The sequence below is a fragment of the Limanda limanda genome, chromosome 15, assembly GCF_963576545.1.
Source record: "Limanda limanda chromosome 15, fLimLim1.1, whole genome shotgun sequence".
Classification (NCBI taxonomy): domain Eukaryota; kingdom Metazoa; phylum Chordata; class Actinopteri; order Pleuronectiformes; family Pleuronectidae; genus Limanda; species Limanda limanda.
In genome coordinates, this window is record NC_083650.1 from 25,631,736 (window position 1) to 25,644,235 (window position 12,500).

General features: G+C 43.4%; 1 protein-coding gene across 16 annotated transcripts in view; it reads right to left on the reverse strand.

Annotated features, from left to right (window-relative positions):
* The window catches only part of slc8a1b (solute carrier family 8 member 1b), a 103,069-nt gene that overhangs the window by 30,368 nt on the left and 60,201 nt on the right, over positions 1–12,500 (reverse strand). For 3 of the 16 annotated variants that reach the window (XM_061087371.1, XM_061087363.1, XM_061087358.1), the window contains exon 4: positions 2,799–2,905. In XM_061087371.1, coding sequence (XP_060943354.1) covers positions 2,799–2,905 — 107 coding nt within the window. The other 13 variants (XM_061087355.1, XM_061087369.1, XM_061087366.1 and 10 more) reach the window with 11 other exon arrangements.

Consider the following 12,500-nt stretch of genomic DNA (forward strand, 5'->3'; position numbering starts at 1 on the left):
GTCTCCGTGCGTCAGGTCTGTGTGAGCAGAGCTGATTTACTGAGAACAGTAAAACACGAACGTAGAACTAGTGTCACTAGAGCTGCTCTCAGAGAAGCACTGGAAACAAGAAGACGCCGACAGAGACTTTTTACCTTTTCAAACTTTGATATATCAACTGTAAGGACACAAAGAAAAACCTCAAACTAAAACTAATGATTCAAATACTTTTGACATATAAAGTAAATGATTGTATCCATGATCTCCTCAGTTTTCAATATTAATAAATGATGCTTCACTTTAATTTAGTTTTTCTTTGTCATCTACAAATAAGATTTGATATTATTGTGTTTATCTGAAGCTGCAACGACCTGAGAGAGACTCACAACAGCTCATAAAACCAGTCATTAAACACACACAGTAGCCCCGTGTGTGTGTGTGTGTGTGTGTGTGTGTGTGTGTGTGTGTGTATGTGTGTGTGTGTGTCTGAGTGTGTGTGTGATTCCCGGAGGTGTGTTTGATCTCCTGACTGTGATCACGTGATGTCCAGCCCTTATCTTTGATCCCATCATCACTAAAAACACTGCTGATGGCTGCTAGATATAAACTGCTGTGTGTGTGTGTGTGTGTGTGTGAGTGTGTGTGTGTTTGTGTGTGTGTGAGAGTTTAAATCAAAGTGTTTTCTTTTCTGATTCATTTTTTCAACATAAGCGGCAGTTTGCTTTAAAATTGACCAAACTATTATGTTATTGATCTAAATGCACACGTCTGTATGTGTGTGTGTCTGAATGGTTGTGTGTGTGTGTGTGTGTCTGAATGTGTGTGTGTGAAAGCTAATGTATAACTATAAGAAGAGGAGGAGGATGAGTAGCTCCAACGAGATAATGGATAAACACAATGGAAACAGATGCACAGACACACATATAGACACACACATTAAACCTTACACACCCCAGTGAACACACACATCTTTAAACCTGATCACGCACTTTCACTGTCACTATGTGTGTATTTTTTCATTTAGATTAGAAACAAGTAAAATCATTTGAAAGAAAGAAAGAGACTTGAGAGTAAATCTGCTGCACAACATCTGGACCAACATCAACACACTATCAACACAACCAGGATCTGTAATAATTGGGGATGTTCATGGTCTGTTGTTGTTTAATGAATTGTTCGTGAAGTGGTTTTTAAATCATAATTTAATCAGCACATTTTAAATTGAATCTATTCTTAAATAATCGTCCATCATGTAGAATCAGCAGAGATTAGAGCTCGAGGTGTTTTTTAGGAAAGAGGAAACAGTTTTAATTTGGAAATCTTCCAGTCGTTGAACCTGAGTGACTCTGAAAGAGAAAGAGCTGAAACCAAAGAGCTTTGGTTTTCTTTGTTATAGTTATAAACTATAATTAAACTTAGGGAATTTAATTTGCGAGTCATGTTTTGTTTAATTGGAGCAGAAATGAGCTTTTATATTCCAATCCGAAGCAGATGATGCCTCTTGGTAACAGCACTTCAGTTTTTATTATTATGTCTTTGATGCAATTTGCCTGAAACTCTTCATCAACACAATGATATTTCTGTGCTGCTGGTTATTACTTCCTCGTTAGTATTATGGGTTACGAGTTTTCAGGAAGTGATCACAGCCACAGTGAACGTCCTCCAGCTGCATGGGGACAGCGTGAAGAGACATGTTCACCTGCAGGGAACAGAGGACGGGGGGGAAACGAGAGAAGAGGGCGGAGGAGAAGAAAGGAGAGGACAGGAGAGGACAGGTGTGAGTCCAATGAGCAGACGACTGAGGAGAAGCAAAGGAGGAAACCCAGAGAGGTGGAGAAAGGAGAAGGTCTCCGGTGTGTTCGGCCTGAATCCAGAATCAACAGGAGGAGACGCTCTGAGACATGTCCCCTGAGACGTGTGATGTGTCCTCATGGACCCTCAGCTTTATGTTTGGTGCTTTATTAAATTATGATTCATGTTAGCACAGCGTCTCACCCACCTGTCCACGCTCCCTGACATCTAATATCTATAATCTATAATCTATAATCTATAATCTACAATCTGTAATCTATATGTATAAACGTACAAACTCTTATCCTAAATGTTCTGTTCTTATTTCGTGTGTGTGTGACCATGAATATTAAATCTTGAGCTGTGGATTATGGGTTAGATAGTTATTTTTACAGATTATATATATATATATATATATATATATATATATATATATATATATATATATATATATATATATATATATATACTGAATGATAATTAATTATAGATGCATCCGTGAACATGCACATCAGCATTAACCAGGATTAAATACTTCATGAGCGAGCTGCAGTGAGGGTGAATGTGTGTGTCAGTGATTTCTGGGCTCGGCCTGTTGACTCAGGATCCACTAGGGGGCGTGTTCTCTGTGCTGATTGGCTGTCACACCTGTCGACTCCTTCCTGCTGCGTCTCCATTGGGGGGTTTCGAGCAGAACGTAGAAGGACGACTGCTTATTGTACACCTCCCGGTCTAAGATCCTAACACTTAGGGTCTTCCTGTATGGGACACACACACACAAACACACAAACAAACACACACACACACACACAGAGGAGGGTGGTAAATGCATGCAATGGTAAACAAAACAACACGGCATTATGTCCACAAAAACACACACACACAGACACACACAGGAAGTGGAGGGGCGGGCGTGGTGAGATGATCCACAAGCTGCTGCATGTTCCAGGAGACGTCAGGAGGAGCAGGAGAAAGAGATCATCTCCTCCTGAGCGCCCCCTGGTGTCCAGAGCACGCAGCCTCCTGACCTTTGGTGTCGCTGCCGCCCAGCAGGCGCGGCTCGCCGATCTCGATGTAGAAGGTTTTGTTCTTCTCGTACTCCTCGTCGTCGATGACTCTCACCTTGATGGTTTTACTGAGGAGGAGGAAGAGGAGGAGGAGGAGGAGGAAGAGGAAAAGGGAAGAAGAGAAGAAAGTGAGGACAGGACGGACCAAGAGGAAACAAGAGAAGAGCAGCAGCTGGTTTTCCCACAACACGTTTTCCTTTCCCAGATTGAATGTCTGGTTCTCAGGTCATATTAAAAAACTGATTTCACTCCTTCACTCGAGGAGAATATGTTTTTTTTTTGTCTTGTGGGAAATCAGGACAATTCATCGTCAATTCAGCCAATCCAAGAATTCAGTTTTAATAAAGCTAATAAACTGTGTCTTGGTTCACATTTCGGCTGAATTGACCATGAACTGAACAAACTGTTGAAAAGATCAGCAAACAGACAAGTCAGGAATCTGAGAAGGAAAAGAAATCTGTCCCGACCGGAAGCAGAGAAAATAAGAATGAAGGAAGAAGTGATGATGAAATCTGCTGCTGCAATAATTAATAACCTCAGCACATTATCGCTCTCAACCAGACGCAGAGAAGACAGTCACGTGACCAGCTCTGGTTTGTGGTTCAGCCCGAGAGAAACGGGTCTGAAACCAGCTCCATGAGAAACGACACATAGAGAACAACAGCTCGACCCTCAGAGCCCAATGAAATATGAAATATGAAATATGAAGATCAGCAAAACACTGAACTGACGATGGAATAAACCAACTTCTCTCTCTGAAGTTTTCACCAACAACCAAACCCATGAGGTGTAGAGACAGAAACTAATCCTCCAGTAAGAGTGTGTGTTTGTGTGTGTGTGTGTGTGTGTGTGTGTGTGTGATTGTTGTCACAGTTGTCCTTTGTCATATTTGGCAGGAAAGCTACTATTTAAGGTCACAGGGCAATGGAGCGGGACATGGTGTGTGTGTGTGTGTGTGTGTGTGTGTGTGTGTGTGTGTGTGTGTGTGTGTGTGTGTTTGTGTGTCAGTGCCCAAAGGATATATGCACGTGTGTGTGTGTCTGTTTATCTTGTGATTCCAGTTTGGAACAAAACCTGATTTCTGATCCAAATCCACTACAGGCAATCGCAAAGACAGCTGCAGAGAGACAACTCATAATCTGGCCTAGAGGCCGGGAAACACACACACACACACACTTACAAACACACACACACACACAAACACACACACACACACACACACACACACACACACACACACACACACACACACACACACACACACAAACCATTATCTCTAATCACAGGCCTGCAACCTGCCTTGAATCATCAGATATCTTATATCATGAATCCACTGTTTACGTAAATGGACGGATCCGGGAAGTGAAGCCAACGTGGAACAGCCTGAAACCTGCATTCTCCTGAACGACCAGCGGAGGGCGACTCTAACTGATAGCTTAGTTTTTACAGAAGTCTCTGAGAAAATAATTCCACTTCTCATTTGATATTTAACGTCAGTAAACAATTTCCTAACGAGTTTATCGTCTCACTGTGTTCTTTCAAGTCTTCTGCAACGAAGCATGTGTCAGGCTCCGCCCCCTTCTCCTTAAAAAAACCCAAGATGAGGACGGACAAGAACAAAAGTATAATTTTGTGTCATAAGTAAAAATCATGGATGAATATTGACTATATATTGAGTCAAATGCATAAATGTAGATCATAACAAAGTGTAACAATTATATTTCAGTTGTTTTTGAGTAAATCTGAATTCGTACTTTCCACCACAGACACACACAAACAGATTTGGCCACAGCACACAGCAGCCTGATGATGATGTAATGTTACCCCAGAGAATCACAGGTTAATCTTTCCGCTGTACAACACAGACACAGCAGAGATTAAACCATTAATATGTGAAATACAAACGTTGATATGAGGGGTTAACTCATTACAGGGATTAGCCCGTTTATCAGAGTCTCATACGAGCAGATGGAGCCGAGCTTCACCCTCTGGCCCGAGGACGCTAACGACCAACAGACTGTCAGTGAAGTCACGCTGGAGTGGGGGGGGATCGGGAGGAGGAAGGTTTATTATATTAAGACGGTGAGGACTGCTCCGTTCCAAATGAGGACGCAGGGACTTTATGAGTTCTTCTGAATTATCGACTTGTTCGAGATAAACAAAGTCTGTGTCTCGTGTTTACCAAGCTGCTGATTGGCTGCTCCTGTGAGAGCGACTTCATGCTGAGTCGCTACCTGCAGATCTTCACTCCCACACGAGCTCTCGTTAACAATCCAGCCTCCACCAGCCTGAGCTGAGGAGCTTCAGGCTGACAACAGGAAACCGAGTTGTGTTAAAAGACACAAACACCAGAGACTCGTCCACGACACGGACATCTTCAGACGACCGATCACTTCGGCAGGAATCCGTCCACACGGCAGATTCCAACAGGACGACTCAGCATTAAAAAACACAGAAGAAGCCAGAGCATCATGTCCGTCCGGCTGTGGGACGAGTTCCCTTCAAACAAATCCAGGAAACCAGCTGAAGAACAAAGGTTCTGGGTCATTGACCTGATTCATCAGTGTGGGACATTTGAAGCAGTGATGTTATCTGCTCATTTAGTTAAGTCTGCCACCAAAGAAAATCATGTTTCATATGATGAAAGATATATTTTGAGTATTTCCACAGTTTCAACTCTGGCCTAATTCTCCTGTAAACAAATGAATAAACTTGTACTGAGGATAAGAAGGTGTAGGGTTGAAAATGTAATTCTGCAGAGTTAAGAAGAGTTTTCAGGTTGAACATGAGTGTGTGACTCCAAAAGAATCTCTGTCAAAGCAAGAGAATAAAAACTGATTTGACTCGTTGGTCTTTCCTCTCCCTGAGTTCAGGAATGATGACTCTTCTGTTAAAGCTGGCAAACACCACAGATGACCAACTCACTGGAAAAACACACACAACACACACACACACACACACACACACACACACACACACACACACACACACAACACACACACACACACATAGTTTCACACACTCGTCAAACACGCTTTTCCAGACTGTGCCACGATGCAGAGATTATTTATCCATGATGGATTCATCATCTTTGTTTCAACCCTCATCTCCCTCTGTTGTTTCACACATACACACTCACTTAAATATGTGAACACGCACACGCACACACACACACACTCACACACACACACAAACACACACACTTCCCTCCACATGACAAACATGCTGGCTGTACAGTGCGCTGTCCGGTTGCCACGGCAACGCAATGTTTGGGTTCACCAACAGGGGCGGGGAAGATTGTTTCCAGACCAATGATCAATGTGTGTGTGTGTGTGTGTGTGTGTGTGTGAGTAAAGGTTCACATACTGCACACACTTTAATGAATTGTGTGTGTAAGTGTGTGTGTGTGTATGTGTGTGTGTGTGTGTGTAGACAGTAGCCTAGATTGTTTGCAGTAAGCGTTGGCTCTTTGTGTGTCTGTGTTAAATTACATGTTAATATACTGTGCGCACACACACACACAGACACACACACACACACACACACACACACACACACACACACACACACACACACACACACAGTCTGACCTGTGACAGCGACACATTGAATGTGAAATGTACACACGCGTGTTTGAGCCTCTATACTCGTGAGGACCTCTCCATTTCTCAGTCCTGTAGAAAGGTGTCACTGGTCCCCACAGGGATGGAAACACCTCTGCACACACACACACTCAGACAGAAGTTGTATCACACTTGTGTGTCAGCGTTCACGAGTGTATCGCACCAGCACGCTCTCACGCCCACACACACACACACACACACTCTCACACAGTGTGTGGACATCTGTCTCCACAGAGACGTCCTCCATCTGACTTTAAAACACCAGAGAGCGTTTCTAAAACATCTCAGTGAAGCTTCCTCTGGCTGGAAGACGCCCGGAGGAGGAGAGATAACGGAACGAGTTCAGTGGATTATACACAAACAGCTCCAGGCACGGGGGGGGGGGGGGGGGTCGTCCGGTGGGCGCCGGCGGCTGACCTCTGTTCACGTCGGTGACCTTCACTTTTCCTTTTGGCCGATCACGCTTGTTCGTGTTTGGTTTTCTGTCGTCATGATTTTCCACGTTCGCCTCCACAATAAACAAATGATTCTGCAGGTTTCTGGCCCCCCCCCTGATATTAGGGTCCAGAAGTCCCTGTTGTTCCGTAATAACACTTATCCATAATCCATAAACAGTTTATCTCCTTGAGGGAGCGTTACGAGTGGAAACCGGCCGGGGGGGAGATATGTGGCAACACTTGGAAGTTGTGTAAACTAATATGTTTTAAATATGTCACAACTCTCTGCAGCAGCTGGATCAAACTTTAACATCAAGTTTCCAGGTGAGAAGTCATTTATTAAATCAGACTCATATGAGGTCGGCTTGACCTTTAACCTCTGACCTCTGAAATCCCATCAGTTCAAGTGACAACAGAGCAAAATTTGAAGAAATTCCATAAAGACAGATTTGATATATCAAGTTCATGGGTCCCAAACAAAATTGAACACCCACCAAAATAAATCACTTATTGAGTCAAAATTACATTTTTCCCAAATTTGAAATAATTATTTTATGCATTTGTAAACATAATACCGCCGGAGATAAATGTCTTTAGCTTCTTTATTTTCATCACTAATACTTTGGTTTAATTTCTGAATTCTGCAGATTCTTAAATCAACTGCAACTGTGAGAGAATTTCAGAATAAAAGTCCCTTTGAACGCTTATTGTTTCTGTTGAATTTGTTCTTTATCTGTTTGAACGTGTTCTGTTTCTGGTATCCAGCAGAGAAAACATAGTTACAAAGTGTGTAGTTACATGGCACACACACACAGACACACACACACACACACACACACACACACACACACACACACACACACACACACACACACACACACACACACACAGGAAGCAGCCGGTCACTCCTCTGCCTTAGAGACGTATTTGGATTGGAAAATTAAAGTTTGGGAACCAGTGCTTTATTTTCGGTTTGAGAGAGAAAAATGTTGCCGCTCTGTTTGTGTGTGTGTGTGTGTGTGTGTGTGTGCAAATGTGACTGTAACACTAACATGTTGTGCGCTGCAAAGAAATGTGTGTGTGTCTGTGTGTGCGCGTGTGTAGCCTTTCAGAGTGCGAGCGGGTGTGTTTGTGGGGAACAGATTGCTGGTGGGTGGACTTTGGTCACAGACTAAACAGAAGAAGTGTGTGTGTTTGTGTTTTGGCAGCTTTCACTTGAAGAGTCACTGCTCAACATACAGAGAACAAGTGTGTGTGTGTGTGTGTGTGTGTGTGTGTGTGTGTGTTTGTGTGTGTGTGTGCTGTTTACGCAGTGGTTTTATAAGACAAAGCTGATAATGATGTTGGCCACAGTTGGAAACCACAACAATAGACCGACCGCCGCAGCCAGGCCTCTTTAATAAGCTCCACTAGGCTCAATAATACACATAATCCTGACTTTATGGAGGCTAATGGGAACACACACAGACACACACAGACACACACAGACACACACACACACTCTGTCTCTCTGCCTGTGGATCTCATATCTTCATATGAAGATAAAGATGTTTGCTCTGCCACTGAATGACTTTATGACTGAACCTTTAACGTCTGGTTCCCTGAAGCTTCTGATTCCCGAACACGCATCAAACCCTGTGAAGCTGTTTGATGTGAAACCTGACGACAGGAAGACACACACACACACACACACACACACACACACACACACACACACACACACACACACACACACACAACAGCTGGAGAGTTCAGATGGGATGAGAGACGCCTCGGGCAGAGACGAGCTCCGTCTGAATCTGAATGAAACCGAGGTTGTTTGTAATGTAAAGTGTCAAAATGTCATCTCATCTCTCAGAGTTCAGGGTGTGAGGTTCAGCTGAAAAGGATCTATGGGTAGAAACTGAATATTAAATAATCCTGGTGATGTTTTCACTCGTGCGTTTCATCTGAATTGTATAAATTGTCGTTTTCTTTACTCTAGAATGAGCCTTTATATTTAAATACTTTATATTTACACCCGCAGCGAGTCCTCTCTACGGAGGCAGCCATGTTTGTGTCTGAGTTTCCTTGAATGCAACACACACGAAACGCACAACATCATCAGCATGTGACAACAACTCAACAGACGTGACAAAAGAAAAGGTCGAGAACTGAAATCCTTGTATTCTCAAATCATATTCAGTGTGAATGGAAATGTGGTTTCGGACGTTTTTAAATACTTGAGACTCAGGTTCATGACGACATCATGTTACTGGGCAGCGCCATGGGAAGCGTGTGTGTGTCTGTGTGTGTCTGTGTGTGTGTCTGTGTGTGTCCGACCCTCCTCTGTGTCATTTAAACTATTCTCTATCATCACAGGGAGTTTCCCTATCACCCCCCCACTCCCTCTCTCTAGAGTCTGTGGCTATCTCGCTCTCCTTCATTCCTATCTCCAGTATATCTTTAACCAAATAAGGAGTTTGGAAAACCTGGGGACTCCCTCAAACACACACACACACACACACACAGACACACACACACACACACACACTCACACACACAGACAGGGTAACACAGGAAATATCTCTGAAGATATAAATGGAACTAAAAACACATGTACTCTATATGAGTTTGTGTGTATGTATATGAGTGTGTGTGTGTGTGTGTGTCTGTGTGTCTCTGTGTGTGTGTGTTCTATGTAATAATAACTCTTCCCTGGAACTGACATGTAGCTGGGATCTCTAAGCGATTTCCTTTTTTGGGAACATGAGACTTCTGGACTCAGTTTCTGTTTCTATAATGTGTGTGAGGGAGAGTTCGACGTGAACAAGCTTCTTATTATTTCTGTGCACGACAGAAATACATAATGTTGATGAACTGGTTGCTTCCTGTGCACAGAGGCACTGGTTTGAGTCCAAGCAGCTGCTGCACTGGGACCTCACCTGGGAAGAGAAGGACTGATCACCACTGGAAACTTCCCAGTCCCACGAACCTCCTGCAGAACTCTGGGTTGAAGACTTGAATATTAATATGTGTGAATATGATTTGTCTGGGAGGCTGGTGAGGATTTACACTTCAAGACACTATTATATATTCATATGCACAGTGTGCACCTTGTGTGTACTTTTAATTAAATAATCGTTTGGGGATTAATGATGTGATTTCATATCAATGTGCAGGTTTATTCCAGCGCCGAGAGGGAAGCAGAAATCTGACAGAAAGACAGATATGAGACAGGGGGATGGACAGACTCATTAATGAAGTCTTTAGTTATTCCAGTCAGGATTAAGTGAGAGATTGGCGAGCTCAGCAGTTTACACACACGCACACACGCACACACACACAAAAACACACACACACACACAGCTGCCTATAATTTCAATTAGTGCAAAACCCCAGGGTTGGAGGTGATGGAGACGGGAGGAGGAGAGACCAAAGGGATATTTAACTGTAGTGCTTCTATCATGTTCTATAGGTACCAAACAACCACTAAGTAATGAGACTGAGGGGTGTGTGTGTGTGTGTGTGTGTGTGTGTCTGTGTGTGTGTGTCTGTGTGTGTGTGTCTGTGTGTGTCCTCATATGAGTGAGAGCGAGCAGCAGCTAAAGAGCAGCAGACCATCTGAATGCTAATCAGCTGGTTCTGCAGCTCCATCACTTCCAGGTCGTTTCCAGCTCGGCGCTGATGGAGAGAGACGCACAGTCGAGTGGACGGAAGAGCCTCTGGGGCGCGACTGGGCCGATCAGAAAGAGAAAACCCTCCCTCCTCACGATGATGTAATACTCTGGACCTTGACCCCCGACCTGAGGAATCAAGGCATCATGAGAAGTGAGTCACCAGGAGGAGGAGCTCTGCTGCAGGAGGAGGAGCTGATCAGACCTGATGTCAACGTTCACTCCTTCATTTCACGAGTCTAAATATAAATGTTTTCAATCAGTCACGACCGACAGGAAGGATGGAAAACACAGATTTACATGTGGTGCTTTACTACAGGATTATTTAATAGGTCTGTGCACGGTGATGAGACTGATAAACTCTGGTTGAGGTGAGACCACTAAACACAGGGAGACGTTGTGGTTTGTTGTTACAGAACAACACAACACCCACATTACAGTCGAACATCTTGGTCGCGAAAACCATCCCAGCTTTTATTAGTCTGTTTAATTCCATTTAAATTGTACCGACAGGTATTTTAAAATCTATTTCCGAAGAAAGTTCATCTTCTTAAAAGTCGTTATTTCAGGGAACACAAACTTCTCCCGTGCGTCTCTCAAGATTCTTCTTGTTCTTCTCTCATCGACGCAAACATAACGACGACAACAATCAGGGAAGAACCAGACAGCACAGATTCAAGTTTTGGTTTCTACAGTTTAACAGATGCACTCACATCAGTGTCAGAACACAGAACAGAGGATTTCACCTGAGACAGATGAGGAATGTGTCCATAAAGTCAAATATTTGATCCTTTGAAATCAGTGAATTCTGTAAAAGTCTGACTTCAAGAGTTTGAGCCTCATAAGAAGAGGATTGAGTGAATTATACTGTTATTAAAACTCCGATCACCAAACCTCCGAGACAGACGAGACGAGACAGACGAGACAGACGAGACGGACGAGACGGACGAGACAGACGAGACGGACGAGACGGACGAGACAGACGAGACGGACGAGGACATGAAGTCACTGAGGACGCTCGACTGTCACACGGGATCTAATCATCGGATCAGATCCTGGAACGCAGGCACAGAAATGTCAGGAGTTAATTCCTCTGAACCCAAACAGACGTCATGTGCAGGAGCAGATTCCAGGTGAGAAATTAATAAGTGTGGAAAAAAACATAATTCTTCAGTTAAAAAGAATATTTGTCCTGTAGCAATCTTTAACTTCTGTATCCGAGTATTTTTTCCTCTTCAGAAATCTTAATTTAAAACAGTGAGAATTAATGTCTGATAATTGATGCTATTAAATAGAAACCATGCTGTGCTCTTATTTTGAAAGCACAGAGGCATCCAGCAGAGAATATCTTGTTGAATCATTTACCAAATTAAAACGCTGCTGATTAGTATTTAATATTTCCCCTGTCGCAGTGAACATGAGCGACCTGCAGTTTGTCTGTCTTCCTGTCTTCCTGTCTTTCTGTCTTTCTGTCTTCCTGTCTTTGTGTCTACCTGTCTTCTGTCTTCTGTCTTCCTGCTCTTTCTGTCTTTCTGTCTTTCTGTCTTCCTGTCTTCCTGTCTTTCTGTCTACCTGTCTTCTGTCTTCCTGCTCTTCCTGTCTTCCTGTCTCTCTGTCTTTCTGTCTTTCTGTCTTCCTGTCTTTCTGTCTTCCTGTCTTCTGTCTTCTGTCTTCCTGTCTGTCTGTCTGTCTGTCTGTCTGTCTGTCTTCCTGTCTTTCTGTCTTTCTGTCTTCCTGTCTTCCTGCTCTTTCTGTCTTTCTGTCTGTCTGTCTTCCTGTCTGTCTGTCTGTCTTCCTGTCTTTCTGTCTTTCTGTCTTCCTGTCTTTCTGTCTTTCTGTCTTTCTGTCTTTCTGTCGTTCTGTCTTCCTGTCTGTCTGTATGTCTTCCTGTCTGTCTGTCTGTCTGTCTGTCTGTCTGTCTGTCTGTCTGTCTGTCTGTCTGTCTGT